General features: G+C 44.6%; 2 protein-coding genes across 3 annotated transcripts in view; one reads left to right on the forward strand and one right to left on the reverse strand.

Moving 5' to 3' along the window:
* The first annotated feature begins 574 nt into the window (after window positions 1-574).
* Window positions 575-9,900, forward strand: LOC147025056 (leucine rich adaptor protein 1-like). Its single transcript, XM_085885649.1, has 2 exons — window positions 575-986; window positions 7,615-9,900. Exons 1-2 carry the CDS (start codon window positions 795-797, stop codon window positions 8,155-8,157), a joined length of 735 nt encoding a protein of 244 aa, XP_085741775.1. The 5' UTR covers window positions 575-794; the 3' UTR covers window positions 8,158-9,900.
* The window catches only part of FARSA (phenylalanyl-tRNA synthetase subunit alpha), an 83,157-nt gene continuing 76,301 nt past the window's right edge, over window positions 9,300-16,155 (reverse strand). For both annotated transcript variants that reach the window (XM_085885623.1, XM_085885622.1), the window contains 4 exons: window positions 11,524-11,692; window positions 11,238-11,315; window positions 11,026-11,140; window positions 9,300-10,710 (listed from right to left, as the gene is read on the reverse strand). In XM_085885623.1, the coding sequence (XP_085741749.1) occupies window positions 10,566-10,710; window positions 11,026-11,140; window positions 11,238-11,315; window positions 11,524-11,692 (507 nt within the window). In that variant the 3' untranslated portion in view covers window positions 9,300-10,565. The remainder of the gene's footprint in view (window positions 10,711-11,025; window positions 11,141-11,237; window positions 11,316-11,523; window positions 11,693-16,155) is intronic.

Consider the following 16,155-nt stretch of genomic DNA (forward strand, 5'->3'; position numbering starts at 1 on the left):
CAGCGGTGGTGCGGATTGTAAGTCGAGGCTTTGGGCTTATCCCACGTTGGGAGAATAACAATCGTAAAGCATTGCCTGTGTTTTTCTGAGTGATGGCTGTGAAAGGGAGGTGAGGAGAGGAGGGTGGATTTGGGGGAAGCATGCTCGCGTGCTCTTAGTGAAGGACACGTGGGGTCTTTCATGTCCAGCTAGGAGACGGGATGCCCAATTTCAACATCCATCCGAGAGACAGACATTAATGAATCACCCTGCCTGTGACACACCACGATGGCAGTTTATAGCTGGGATGAGATTCAAACCAAGGCGAGACGGCTGAGAGGTGAGTGTGTTTACCTCTGCGGCCTCGGCCATCCCGCCTGCCCTGATGCCTGCGATTTGAACCCGGTGATGCTTCTGGTTCAAAACCTAACGAGCATGGCTATTTATGGGAATTTGAAGCAGCCATCTCAGCTTATCAGATGGTACCAGTGGAAATGTGTTTCTCATCGCATGATGAACATCCACGCCAATCCACGAACCGCTTGGAGACTGTCCAGGCTCTGTGCCACACAATGGATAATCTGAGGCGATTCAGGTCGCACGAAATTGGCAGCTTTAAGAACCAACAATAAATCTCCAATTAAAGTCAACTGGGAAAGGGGGGAGGGGCTCGTGTCGGGGGCGTGACGTCCGCCGGGCCAGGCAGGTGCTGCGTGCTGGCTCGACACACGCGCATCGGCCGAGACGAGCACGGGAACCAAACGAGTTGTTGCCTTCGCATCACGGCAACGCCATTCATCTCAAGCTCACTCCCGATGGAGCCTCTGCCGTCGGGCGTGCGGGACCTGGAGATGCGTCTGGGCCGTCGTCTGCCCGACAGCCTCTTGCGCTGCCTGCAGCGGGCCGAGGAGGTGACGCCGGCCGCAGCGGAACAATCCGGCTCAGGGCTGCCCAGGGCCCCTGCGCCGAAGCTGCATCACCTTGTGAACACGCTCCGCGGAGAGATGGTGAGCTGCGCCGGCGCGTCTCTTCGGCCGTTGAAGCGGCTAGTGGGTGCGTAGGGACGGTTCCATGCCGTGCTTGCTCCTCGCAACCCGAGCCCACGCTCGTCTCGATTCGTGCCGTCCCCATTACATTAAGCAACCTGTGCTCTGAGAATGGCAAATGCAGATTTTCCGCTTCGTGTTGAAACCTTATCTCGCAACACCCGGAAAGCTTCGTCATTCTCACGGTGGGAAAGCGTTTCGTGACCCCCCCATGGGGGTTTTACGTGACCCCCCCCATGGGGGTTTTACGTGACCCCCAAAGGGGGGGGGGCTTTACGTGACCATTGGGAAATGACAGGTCTCTTAACAGCTGCCTCTGCCAATTATATCGACTTTGATCTTTGCCTTTTTGGACCGACGGCTGCGTCTGAAAATAAAGGGGAGCAGGTGCATGGCGAGTTATGACGAATCGAACGTATGACGTCAGTTTATGTGCGATAAACCTCTGGCTCAGGTGGAGGTCCCAGCTGTGGTTGGCCACAGACCAGTCAAACTCTATCTGACGTCAGCATCCGGAGTGGTGCTGATTCGTCTTTGCAATGGATTCAGCTGAAGGACGTCTCGGTCTTCGATTATGTCGATTTGGAGGCTCCAGGGTGAGAGCAAATTGAGGGGAGGGGGGTTTTTGGAAGAGCAACATTTAAATAATCTACACCACGTGACAGCGCATTGCATTGCCCCATCTCCAAGAACATCGATTGTCTCGGAATCTTTGTTTTCAAATCTCCCTGGAGATGGATGGTTCGATTGTTGCGAGCTGTGCTTCATCTTCATGTGTGGTTAAATTTTATTTATTTATTTTGGTTAATGCCATGCTATGTGTGCTTGCTTGTCGGGGTCAAGCAAGCTGCGGTGAGTCTCAGTGTACAGGGAATGACGTCAGCGCGGTTTAAACCACACACCCACACATACCCGGAGAAGCTAACCACATCCCCACTTGTGCAGAAAGAATGATAAACACTGAAAATTGGCAAAGCACCAATTGTGTTTGGAATTTCGTCCCATGGTATTTGATTTGATCAACCATCGTCTTCACGGAACATTGGTGCTGCCCAAGCAGTTTCTTGCGAAAGAATGCACTGTGGGGTTTGCTGTTGTCTGTGCTGTTATCCTTTGAAATGCTAATGTCATGCAAGGAAGCAGCACTTACCATTTTGCATCATCGGGGCTTTGGACCACCAAGCTCCCAAATTCAAACCAGGCACTCAAACGATTACACCACCGAGTCTGGTAGTCCGTGGTATACCGGCACCCTACGGTTGAGGATCTTCAATGTGCAAGGATATCTGATGCCACCTTTGAGAATCTTCTGTGCCATTCAACTGTCTTACCTATTTGTAAGTCAACTGTACATCCAGCTTTAGTAACGATAAAAAAAAAATTCCCATTTGAGCTGGGAAGATAAAAGTGCAAGCATTGCCGAAGGAACGATTACTTCTTGAACTTAACAAGATAACTAGTTCTTCCACATTAAAAAAATTAAATAATTCTCGTATCCAGATCCGGATCTTCACCAAAATTGAAACAATTCGTCCGAGTCACACCTCCAACCTGTCCACCAAGTATCATCTGAATCTGTCCATAACTTATTGAGTTATCGTGCTATATATTAGTTTAGCCTCATCTCACAATGATGAAGAATCACTGAAAAATTCAGATCCGGATCTTTACCAAAATCGAATAAATTATTTCTTGTCACACACCCAGCGTGTCCACTAAGTTTCATCTGAATCCATCTATAACTTTTTGAAATACTCTGCACACAGACAAACAGAGAGGGGTGAAAACATAACCTCCTTCCACCTTCCGTGGCAGAGGTAACTCGAGAGTTCATGGAACACGTTACCCCACGCAGTTTTATATATTTTTAAAAAAATTTGAATGTGCAGTCAAGGCTCCTGGAAGAGTGAGAATACAGAACGGATCAGGACACAACATAAAGAAATAGCAGGAGAAGGGGAAATGCCAACAGCAGGGCAGAGAGAGGAAAGATGGAGATGGACAAACAAGGAATGGGGTAACGATGAGGGGTAGGGGAGAACGCAAGGGGCAGACAAGATGGACATAGAAGCAAAATACCTGGAGGAAAGGATAAGATTGAAGTGAGTCTGGAAGGTGGTTCCACAGGTGGAGGGGAAAAAAGAGGAACAAATGAGTTGAGGTGAGCAGTGGTTCTGGATTTTGGCAGTTTCACGAGGAGGGGGTTTGCTGGTCCTAATGTGTGTCCTAAAGATTCCTGGAGGAGGGCGGGGGACAAAGCACAGAGAGGGCACAGGGTAAAGACCAGAAAGGAGGAGGAAGAACACAGAGACCACCAAGCTGTTGGCCATGAAGTGATAGGCCCATAGTGTTCAAGTATATACTTCAATTTTAATAAAATAATGATTTTAGAGATCGTTAAAAAATTTGGAAGTTTAGCGCTACTGAAGCAGTTATACACTTCGAGCAGAGCCGACCTGCTGCTTCGCTGACACACCAATTGGTCATCGTATTTGCTAAAACTTTTGGGTGAGAAGAAGGGAAGACATATTTATCCAGGCATAGTGTTTTTAATCCCTCACCACAACACCCCCCACTCCCCATCCGCATGTCTTGCCCCTCCCCTTGTCCTGATGTCCTTTTTTGGGGGAAAGGGGGGGGGTAGAAAGGAAAGGGAACAAATTTACTAGTGCAAAGAGTGCTTTAACCTCAGCGTTGCCCAGGTAAAAAAGGAAATTGTTATACCCCCTGCCACCTGGTCGGGCTACACATTTGCATAGATAATTTATGCCCCCGTACTCCTACACCCCCACGTGAGGCCACGGCCACATAGCCTATGTTACACACACACATACACACACACACACAATAATTGTATTTGTACCCCTAGTTTGGAGTTTGTAACTTAAAAGATGTGGCCGTGCATAAGGAACAGAGAGACAGACAGACAGACACAGACATATATATATATATATATATATATATATATATATATATATATATATATATATATATATATATATATATATATATACATATATATATACATATATATTTAAAACTCTCATCTTGTACTTATGTATGTATGTTCCCGAAATACAGCCAAAACGGGACACAATCACGCAAAAGTTTTAGGGCCACCTTACTCACCATTCGCCTGCGGTGTGCAGTATCAAGTTTCGTTCAAATCGGACAATGAAAAAATTATTTTAAAAATCAATTCCCAATTCAGTCAAGTACTCTTTGGGAGAATTTGATCAATGCAAACAACCTCAGCGGTATAGTTTGCTGAAGCTATCTTTTTTTCTCTTGAAATGATTTTTTTCATCAACCGCTGTCACAACAGGAACCCAACAGGTTCACCGGTCGTCTAATGTGTATATATATGTATATATATATACACATATATATATACACATATACATATACATATTTACATACTGTTTATATAAACATCACAATTTCGATGGAAGCTTTATTGATCACCACAGAACAGTGTCAATCATCATCATACAAAGCCATAATCGGCGGCCTCTTCTTCACCCTGCTACTGCACCCTCTCACATGCCACGTCCTCATGCTATATATATTAACATATGGCATGATTCTTGGAAGTATTATGAAGACGATTTGTGTTGTTCAGTGTTCAAGTGGATAATTCAATTTCATTAAAGATTTAAAGACGTATAAATAAATTGATTCCGTGTTTTACCACCATTTTTTCCAGTGTCTATTACATCATCCCCATCTAACACGTTACATTAGTAATTTGTGCCTGTTGTTTATGTCCTTTATAACATCCTTAAACAGTAAGCTTCCTGTTTGGAATGATTTTCAATTCTGTTTGACTGCCAAACAGGCAAACAGAGGAAAAATATTATCTCGCTCCTTTCTGCACACGTGCGATCGGGTCAAATGATGGTAAAACTACAACCTTGTCTTCCTTCTCATGTTCCGACTGCTGTTCAAAACATAATATTCGATTCAAATAAGTTTTCCCTCGATGATAAACTGATAAGACGGACGGATGGGAGCCAATTGCTTCATCCCGCTTTTCACTCCGCGTACGTGGAGTTTTGATAGGTTCCTGGTCGAGGAATACGGGGGTGGTTGTGAAGAAAATTTAAGATCTTCATTTCCACAAAAAGGATATCACATTCCAGGAAGAAGACCTCTGTGGTTAAGGGTTAAGAAATGGGTCCTTGAGAACGGTTGGCTTTGGTACCTTGGCACAAAGAGCGAACTTGTCAAAAGTATTGGGTTGTATGAAGATGCTATGCCACCCCTCCCCTCTTCCCTTGATATCTTTTTATAGAACATCTTGGTTCATTGAACAGCAGCGTGACAGACGTTAGAAGCATAACAACATACTGAATAACATAGTTGGTGCCCTGAAAGGAAGAGTGCATTTGAACAGACTGTATAGTAGGAAGATTTCCACAAGGAGGCATTTACTGGAAGAATAAGCCTGGTGTTGGCTTAGTGGTTAGGGTGGTGGCTTGGGATCCTTGGGTCCTGAATTCAAGCCCCATTGGGCCGCTGATTTAATACACCAGGAAGTTGACTCAGCCTGTCATCCTTCCGAGGTCGGCAAAATGAGTACCAGTGTACTGGTAAGGGGGACACTGCATCAACCAATAATGCAACCAGCAGCCACAGGCTGCACTCGATAGAGAGAGACTGGAAGAACACGTCGATCCTATAGGGACTATTTGGATGAAAGTGCAGAGGTCCAGCATTCCCTGACAAAAGGTGGTAGAAGAGAGGTCACCAACCTGTCTGCATTGAGAGTATGCTTGTGCTTCTGTTCGAAGATGCCAATGAGGTTGAGACTGGATTCCGCACCATCCGGGAACAGGTGTGAAGTGGCGGCACCAGGACATCTCAAACAAAATCCACTCGTGAGAACATCAAAACCACTGCCTGCAACTGATTCCAACGGCCCGAGTCATTCCCTCTTGTGGGGTCGAGCTGGGTAACTTTTTTTTTGTCCCAAATCAAATAAGAACCGTCTGGTCAGGCCCGCTATTCTATGAAACGTGGCAGGAATCTTGTTCAGAGTGCCGGCGATAGGAAACTCTCCAACTCTTCACAAAAAGACACCGTGGGATCTTTAACGTTCACATAGCAACTGTACGAGAAGATGTGGTCCTCTGCCTGAAAGTCCTTCCAAAGAACGGCCCATGATTGCCGCATCGTCCTGTCTGCGAAAGACCAATGATATTGTATAGCTGGGCACAGATTCAAAAGCAGGCCAGACGGTGAAAGGCGAGTATGCATTCCTCCAAAGCTATCCTTCCGACCCATATGAAACCCTGAAATGTAAGGGCTTATTGCGAATGCATCGCCGCTCAAGCTCGTGAGCTGTTGCCAATCATAATAGAAATCTTTCTCTGGTCCAATCAGGAAGTTTTGGCACAGCTGTTTTGATTTTTGTCCATGATGGATGGACACTGGCTACTGTGGTTTAAACATAGCTATAAAGGTCAAGCAAGTTTTGAAAGCGTATATAAGTTGTTGACCCTGCGTTCACGTGCCCGGTTACACAAAGGGCAGCTGAACCAACCCGCACCACATTGGGGCTCATCCTGGCACAGCTTCTGTGAAGTATTGGATTGGTGGTTTTATATACGTAAAGCACGACACCTCATTTGCCTGTTGTATTACTTATCAGTTTTGTGCCTTAGCTTTCATTTGGGGGGGGGGGGACATCCACAGGAAACAACATGTTTCCAGGGTGTCATTTTATTCACCAAACAACTGAAGCGTGGAATGATTGTATCCGGTGTTTAAATCGCATGCACTTTAACCACATGCGCTAGCTGTTCGTGACCTATTTCACTCCAATTGGTGGTGTGGGTTCCAACCCCACGGCTGTCCACTCGTCAACTGGCCCTCATCCTATATGAACTTACACAAGTGATTGGTGTGATATGTCCTCACATGGTCCTGTACAGCAATACGTGCAATATCCAGCACAAGAACAAGTGTTGAGACATTTAGGTTTTGGGTCCGACTTGGTCAATCCATAAAATTTGGGAAAATGTTTGAATTAAATTATTGTAGTCTTCAAGAGTTGAATGTGGGGAAATAATAACTGGTATATAGAGACAATGGGTTAGAGGTATGCACACTCCTCTCTAAGCCGTCTCGCTTGGGTTTGAATCCCGACCCAGCTATAAACTGTCATCCTGGTGTTTCAAAGTGTGTGCCGCCTTCCCTTGGATGGATGTTGAACTAGACGTCCCATTTGCCAACATCAGTCGGTGGACGTTAAAGATCCCACGGTGTCCTTTGCAAAAAGGAGGCGAGCTATCACCAGCACCATGAACAAATTCTAAATTCATGCACAAACTACTCCTGGGAGAGGGATGGCAAACCACCCAGCATGGCCCTTGCCAAGAAACTGCTTCCGCAGAACCTACACTCTAACTAATTGACTGATGTATCATCATTTATCTCTGACTGTGACACAAAGTAAGAAAAACAACAACACCATACAACTGCAAAATATGTCCAAACTTGTTTGGCTCATGTTCACATTGGCATCCCACATAGCACAAGGCATTGTTTTTCAATCCCATTATTTTCCCTGTTTCCTCGACCGCAGGCTCGGCTCAGAGCTTTGGACGGCACAGTTTTGCGGCAACTGCTCAGTGTGAACGAGGGACTGGCAGCTGCCCGATGGCTACTCGATGAGCGAGGAATGTTGATCGAGGAGGATGAGGAAGATGAAGAGGACATTAGTTTTGACGGCAGCAGCCCCTCAGAAAGCCTGTGCAGCCTTGTAGACCCGAACCAGGCCTTGCCAATGGACCAAACCCTGCCCGAAGCCATCGACTACTTTGACCGAATCTCTGTCGGTAGCTTTTTGGACACGTTGGCAGATGAGACCGGCGAAGTATCCAACGACAGCGGACACTGGGGTTTTGATTCCACGCTCCCACGCAACAACTCACTCTTACGACGTGCTGGGAAGGACAAACCACAGACGCCCTCACACGACCAAGGTCCAGGATGCGGTCGATCCCCTCGTCAAACGACGACTCGCAGCCCCGGAGCCGATGGAGTACCAAGGCTCAAGACGCCGGACAAAAATCGTAACATCCACGGATACAGTGTTGGCTGCAACGGAAACGCACACGGCCTTTGAAAGGAGTGCGAGTACACCTGTGGACCATTTCTTAATCGCTTTCAATGAATGCACAAAAGGACTGTTGTGAAACCGATTACTTACATTTAGCAATGAAGACGCTTAACAGAGGAGAGAAGTTGTCAATTAAAACGTACACAGTTGTATGTACTACCTGCATGGGAAGTGTTTATCATGCGTTTTATTTTTGAACATTCCAGACAGTGTTACTCAACAGGAAGCTTTACACTTATAGATTGGCCAATATAAAAGGGCTTTGTTTGAAAAAATGTCAACTGATTAGAAGGGAAAAGAAAAACTGTTGTCACATAAATGTGCTGATGTAATTTAAAATTTCCACAAAGTGGATTTATCTGGAGGAAGTAGCAAAAGAAAAGAAAAGAAAATAAAAATTGATTAACCAACGATTTACATCGATGAATGCTTGGAAAGCAGACTGCTTTCCAAAAAAAAAAAAAAAAAAAAAAATCAATCTAAATCTCCCGTCTCACTTTTAGCATTCGGGAGCACTGGCAACAAGCCAGAGTCGAGCGTTTCTCCTATTAGCCTGCCGAGTGTCAGAGATAATGCACATATGGCCATTATTCAGATTATTCAAAACGTGCAGAGTCCATATCCACGTGTCACACCAAATTCAGACAAATAATTCAATTATCAAACAACACTGCAGTTTTAAGGTTCACAAGGGTATAACTTGAGGAGCGTGAGCCTTCTGGGACACAAGAGCGAGTTGCACAGAAAGACCAAATCAAAAAGATGAGTAAACTGACCGTTACTCTTCTTGAAGAGCGTGGGACTATGGGACGGCTTGTGGAATTCTCGGTACGCACCGCGGGCGGCAGGCAGCAAAGCAGGCATGGAGTTCGACCGACAGTGGACGCACAGCTGATGGAGAGATGCTGCTGGAATGGATTCCAAATGGCGTTCACTTTGAAGCTCGGGCTCCCGCTCCTCCTGAGCGCCTTTAAGAAAGTGCATTTTTGGCCTGGCGCTGCCATGCTCGAGGCGCCTCGGAGAGGCACAGAAAGACGTGCCCGGGGACGACGTCGTGAATGATGGCACTTTTAAAAGGCCAAACGTCTGGGAACTTCGCTGCAGTTCGCAAACCCACCAAAATGTTTTGTGTACACGAGCAGCCGAAGGGTGTTTATAAACATTTATTTTACTGTTTTGCTCAATTGTCAGAATTTTATAGATGTTAACCGACTTTTACACAACCTGTTCACTTAGCCAATTATTTCAAGGTCATTATCCCAACCCCTAAACCACCAGACCACATCATACCGATGCAAATTGGAACCTCACCGTAAAACTCGTCACATCCCAAAGATCGATAACCACATTTAAGAAATTTATGAAACTTGTGCATCAAGTAACAACCGTAGTGCTCAGCATACCCCATAATTAATGTTTATCAAGGTGTAGGAGAATAGTTCACTCAATGATGACCAGCTCATCATCGACTCGTGCCTCACCCATGAAAACTCTCGCAGTATGCTGCAGCTGCGTCTGATTGCAGCTCTGATCACAAGAGCCAAAAGCTTCCCGTAGCATTCCTTTGCACATGTTAACCAGTTCACATTCATCACTGCCGCAACCTTGACACCAAAGGAAAACTATCATAGACTTTAAAAAAATAAATAAACCACATCCAAATCAGTTAAGTAATTCCACATACCCACTGCCAAAAAAAAACATGCCTAGATTTCATCGGGGGGGGGGGGGGTTCAGCATTTCCACTTACTCAAAGGGCCGTGCCAAAACAGAACCCATGGATTCGACACCTTCGCAGGGTGTCTACGGTTCTGCGAAGAGCCTCATTACAAATACCATCACCTTTACCAACAACGTCATGTTCGTTATTTGTTTTATATGAAACAAACCTCTGGTTTCCGTCACCTCTCTCCTGGTTTTGCTCACTTGTCCATGATGCATAGGGTTCTTCCACTAACCCATTCATTAACATTTAATAAAATCCACACTTTCTGCTCACCTCCACTCTCTTGTTCCTGTGTTGTGGACAATTTAGAACCTTCCATATGATGGAACCACCTTCCCGAATCAGTACAATCTCACCCTTTCCTCCATGGGTTTAATACAGCTCACCACCATCTTCTATCCCTGGAGTTCCCACACCGACCCCTCATAACCAACCAAAGGCTCCCATCTTTTTCCGCTCCCCCCCCCCTCAATTGGCTATCCACTTGCTTGATTGAGTCCTATTTCCCCCACTACTCCAAGGCCAATATGTTATCCTTTTTATGTAACCTGCCATGTTGCTTGCAAACCGTTGCTCAAAACTTTCACTCTGACTATAAAAATGACATTTTAAATGTCGGGTGGAACCAAGAATGAATTTTTTAACTTCCAGCATAAATTTGGTAACCTAGAATTGTCGCCATAGAATGTTAAAGTGGATTGGAATTGCGTTGGCAGGTGCCGCCTTTGTCTTCATCGAGGCGGCAGATAGGGCTATTGTAGACCATCTGCAGGTTCACCTTGTGTCCTACCAGCTCGCGGATGTTGTTGATTCCGTACTTGATCATAGTCGGCCTAAAAAAGTGAGAATAGGGAGGTAGGATCCAAGGGTGAAAAATGAACCTTTAGGAATGGTGGAAGGGAGATTATCGATTTGGATTGAAATAACTAAATTGAAATAACAACAATGTTCGACACCTGAAAGAACCATTATCAATTGTCACGACTAAAAGTAGACAAATAAAGAAGTATTTACCTGAATGATAAACCAAGAAATTGTTTTTGTTTTTTTTACATGTTTACCCTCTGCCAACAATATCCAGGAACAAAGACTAACACAAGCCATGCTTGAATGTTTTGTTCCAAAAACCCTCCGGTGAGACATCCCACCTCTCCAGTGACAGTCCCCAGGCAATGACTGAGACACCTTCTGGGAGGCCCATGGGGAGAAGCATCTCCGGTCTGAACACACCAGAGTTGCCGACCTCCACCCATTTCTTCAAACCTAGTTAGTGCACACGGTGCAACCAAGTTATTATTCTTGATTCCTTTGAAATCTGCCCAATAATTTAAACGCTACATGCTACGACTTCCCCACCGACCTTCGTGGTAGCTGAACACCTCCATGCTCGGCTCTGTGTATGGGTTGTAGGCTGGCTTGAAGCGCAGTTTAGTGATGCCTGCCCACCACACCAAACAAGGTCATACCATGAGGATAAAAAAAAGGCATATTCATGTTGTAAAAAAATTATTTTTTTAAATAGCCTGCACTCTGAAAAATAATTAAAAAGGCACCAATAAGATGAACACCTCTAACATTTCACCATGAACACACACTCATGATGCAAGGCTCTACAAACGAACCAAAGAGTCGGTCGAAACACAAACCAAGCTTGGTGAAGAACTGGTGCAGGACACCCATGAGGTTTCCCAAAGTGAGGCCGAAGTCCACCACGAGGCCCTCGATCTGATGGAACTCTGCTAGGTGGGTGGCATCCAACGTCTCGTTGCGAAAAACACGATCAATGGAGAAGTACTTTGCCGGCGTGAATTTCTCCTGATGGAATGCAAGAGGATAAGAGGTCGTTTGTCGACTGGCAAGTATTCGAACAAACAGGTATGTGGTTGGAAGGGAATGGGGACGACATGAAAATGAGTGTGGGAATAAGTGATTAAAAAGGTCGGCTAGCTTAAGTTGGTGGACGTGAAAGATCCCAATGTCCTTCATGAAGAGTCGGCGAGCTATCATTGGCACCATGAACAAATTCCAGCCCTAACCTATAGGGGGCACTGCATCAGTGGCCCAACCACTCCAACAGCAAATTTTGTAACCGGCAGCCATGTGCTTCATACGAGAAGAAAGGAAAACGAGAAAGCATCTGAAAATACAAAGTCCATCCGTGTCCGCTTTGTACTTGAACCAAACTTGAGGAAAACAACAGTTAAAAGAGAATTGTACACATCATTCATCTGCGTTCTCCACAATGTCATAATAGATGTTCGTTGAAGATTTGATGACAAAAGCTGAAATGGTTAAAAAAAAAAAGTTACGGCCAGACCCACAGAAGTGATTGTAAAACCCAGTCTTCCGCTGCATGAGGTATGGGCTAAATAGCGATTTATAAAGTAAAGGTAAGGCGTGTAAAAAAGGCTGTATGGGGTGTAATATGGGGAGTCAAAATTCCATCCATTATTATGTAGACATTTGGAAACATATCAACTCCTCCCCCCTCAAAAAAAAACAAAAAAAACTCAGGAACTATTCCTGGCCAAAAATAATGACTCACGCCCTAATCTCATGTGGAACCTAAGGCTCAAGCACTTGGCAACACCCTGAAACAAATGATGCCAAAACAAATCCCCGGTTTCTACTCGAGTACAATATATTGTTCTTCAACTCGTGCAACTCCCGGCTGCATGCATTCCACTGCGGAATGCCTGCACGCATCAATAGCGAGCACTTAACATCTTTCACCGATAACGCCGAAAGTCAAAAGCACACAAGGAACCCGCCTGCTCGGTGATGGAGCATTGCACTCGACGAGTCAATACCTCAACCACCAAAAATGTTACAAAAAAAAAGTAAAAAATAAAAGAAAACACCTTTCCACCAGCATTCTTGATACAATGGAAACGATTTCAAAATTTCCGAGAAAAAACAGAATGCTTTGCCAAAAGTGCATTGTTTAAACAGAAACTCGCGATGAGGAGATGTGCCGAATCGGTTCCAAAGATATTAATTTATTGCCGTGGTTGACGACACGTCTTTGCACAAAACAGACGGGCTGAAAGCAACAATGGGCATAACGGCGTTGGTGCTGCCATTGTGGACACGACTACATTAAAAAAAAGTAACCCACCCTTGTAACTGCTGCGTTTTAAAGATAAACCGGATGAACTACTAGCAACCATGTTGATTTTCCCAAAACAGGAAACAAATTTCAAACGTGCTTCGTTTTCCAAAAGAGCACAGCACAAACTGCACTGAAAACAAAACAATTGAAGAACTCCACACGGAATGGTAGAAGTCAGCAAGCAAGATCGCGACCCATCAAAACCTCACAATCGTGATGGAAAAGCCAGAAACTGGCGGGAAAAAAAAACAAACTGAAATACAGAATTGAATCAACAAACTATAAAATTATACTCTAACTGCAATGGCACTCGGTAGGGAGCAGAGCATACCTCCACTAAGCTGAACAGTTCACATTTTGTTTACCACTAATCAGCCAGATCTGTATCCAAACCTTAACCAAAATCAAATTGGCTTGTTCTCGTCACCTCCCCAACTGATCCGCCCAGTTTTGTTCCATCCGTTCATTACTGTTTGAGATATCATGCTATTTATTGTTTTTGGTCCCATCTCCCAATGGTGAAGAATCACTTGATAATTTTTTTTTAAAGTTCTGGTTCTCCAGATCTTCACTAAGTCTAATCAATTTGTCTGTCACACACCCAACCTGTCCACCAAGTTTCGTCCATAACGCTCGAGATATCCTGCTCACGGACAAGCAGACAGGTGTGAAAACATAACTAACCTCCATCCACCTTCGTTGACGGAGGTAATTATGTAAAGTTTATTCACTTGGAGAATGGCAGATTTTGATTGCCGTTTGGAGAAACTATGGAACCGCACAAGGCAGAAGCAAAATTTGAAAGTCTTTGAATCCGAGCATTGATCAGTGCAGAACAGGATTCGAGATGGTCGTGATTGAAAATGTATTATTAGAGCATAAACACCACCAGCTTCGCATTTAGAAGTCAACCGAGCTACCAGGTTAACCCACACAACAAGAAGCCTTTTGCTTGAGGCACGTTTCTTCTCTTCCTTCCAGAGACTTATTTTCAGTCTTGTTCAAACAGTGACCTTGGAGTTTTCCTTTTCTTCGTACCGTTTGAGCTTAACCATTGATGCATCTCTCTGCAGCCTGCTGCGTATTGCCCTCGAGGTCATACATTTCACGTTTACAACCGTTGGGCATTTCCGGGTGGGAAACCTGTTTTTGCTTTTTTTCCTTTCTCCCTTTCTTTCTTTCTTTCTTTCTTTATGGAAAGCACCTCACAAAAAGGCTGAGCACTTAAACCCCAGGAAATGCTCACAATCAGGAAATAAGTTTCTCCAAAAAATGTGATCAAATCTCAAATGATCCTGCAATGCATTTTTGAGTAGCATCACTCTTTCACGTAGAGCAAAGCCAAGCAAGCAGCCAGTAGCAAGCAGTCGTTATAACAGCTGGCTTTGACTTGACAAACTGTCCTCCCTGCTTCCTCTTCAAGCACACTCTCAGTGTGATACATCCCAAACACCCCCCCGCCAATCCCCCCACACCCCACCCTCTCCTCCCCAACAGGTCAATCCCGAGTTGTCTCATCTAAATACCGTACTGTACATTAAAAAAAAATACAAGTGGATGCACAACATAAGCTCAGAACATAAAGGGCATAATATTTGAGAAAAAGAAGATAAACTTTTAAAATAATTCAACACTGTCTCTCACTTTCCCAGCTGCGAAGTGAAAATTTATGATACGAGTGGAAACAGCTGGAACATGAGAACAGCACTCGGTGGAGCGCATACCTCCACCAGGCTGAGCAGTTTACGTCTTGTATCCCAATGATAGGCTGAATCTGCATCTTCAGCTGGAATGAAATCCGCTTGTTCCCATCACCGAACCAACTCATCCAACAAGTTTTGCCATAATCCGGCCACAACTTTTTGAAACATCATGCTTATACATATATACACACACACACACATTTTATTGATATATACACACACACACACACACACACACACACACACACACACACACACACACACACACACACACACACACACACACACACACACACACTGTTTTTGGCCCATCTCCAAATGGTAAAGAATCACTTCAAAAATTAAAACTAGAGTAATTCGACTGTGCGCAGTCGACGGGTATGCCTCCGCTCTCCCGCACAAACACTTGAGTATTGACATATTCGACCCTTGACCTTTATCATATCTGACCCAAAATCGAATCAGTTAATTGCCCCGTCTAACTTTACCTTTTTACCAAGTTTGATGAAATTCTACAATTTGCTTCTTGAGTTATCGCGTGAACGAAAATCCGGATGGACAACCTGGAAACATAATGCCTCCGCACCAAGGGTGCTCGTTCCGGACCAATAAAAAATTCTCGTATCCAGATCCGGATCCGGATCTTCACCAAAATTGAATCAGTTCGTCCTTGTCACACACCCAACCTGTCCACCAAGTTTGTCTGAATCTGTCCATAACTTTGAGATATCTTGATCATAGACAGATAAACAAACATAACCTCCGTCTACCTTCAGTGGCAGAGGTAAAAATATAAAAAACGAGATACGTTTCATGATAATATTAACCGGTTTTGGAATTTCAACAACAAATGTGAGAAAAATAATAAGTAAAATCGATGGAAGTTGAAATTTTGATTATCAAATTACGTGTTGGAAAGATATCGAGCCAAAGTGGCCCCGACCTCCAATGTTTATCCGATTTAATCTTACGGAGGCTGTGGCCAGGTTGTGCCAAGTCTTGTCTGGAATGGTTTAAATAAAAAGGTTTTCAAATACCCAGCAATGCAAGTCTGATGATGATGAACACTTAAAGTGGAAGGGATACCACCACTGATGATGGAAAGATACTTAAACTTGATGTTCAATCGTATGCAGGATCGAGTCTGAAAGCGAAACGAGAAACATCCATACGATGGTCCTTCGGGTTCCTCCACACTTTTCCGACTCCACGGTGATGCAATGCAACAACCAACACCTCGGCATATATGTACTCACAAAGAGCATTTTAGGAAATGCACAAGCACCTAGTTGGCACTGGTACTCTGTTGCTTTAAAGTTTTTACCCCGTGGGGTCCTCCACCCCACGGGGTCTAAGTGCCGCTCGCGTTCTTCTTTTCTTGTGTCCAGTTCATTTGAACGTCTATTTATCCATTATTCGTGAACAGAATTCGATGAAAATTGACAGGCTTATACTCGACACAT

This window comes from Eptatretus burgeri, chromosome 6 (assembly GCF_056783735.1).
Source record: "Eptatretus burgeri isolate ZD-2024b chromosome 6, Ebu_testis_v1, whole genome shotgun sequence".
Taxonomy (NCBI): Eukaryota; Metazoa; Chordata; class Myxini; order Myxiniformes; family Myxinidae; genus Eptatretus; species Eptatretus burgeri.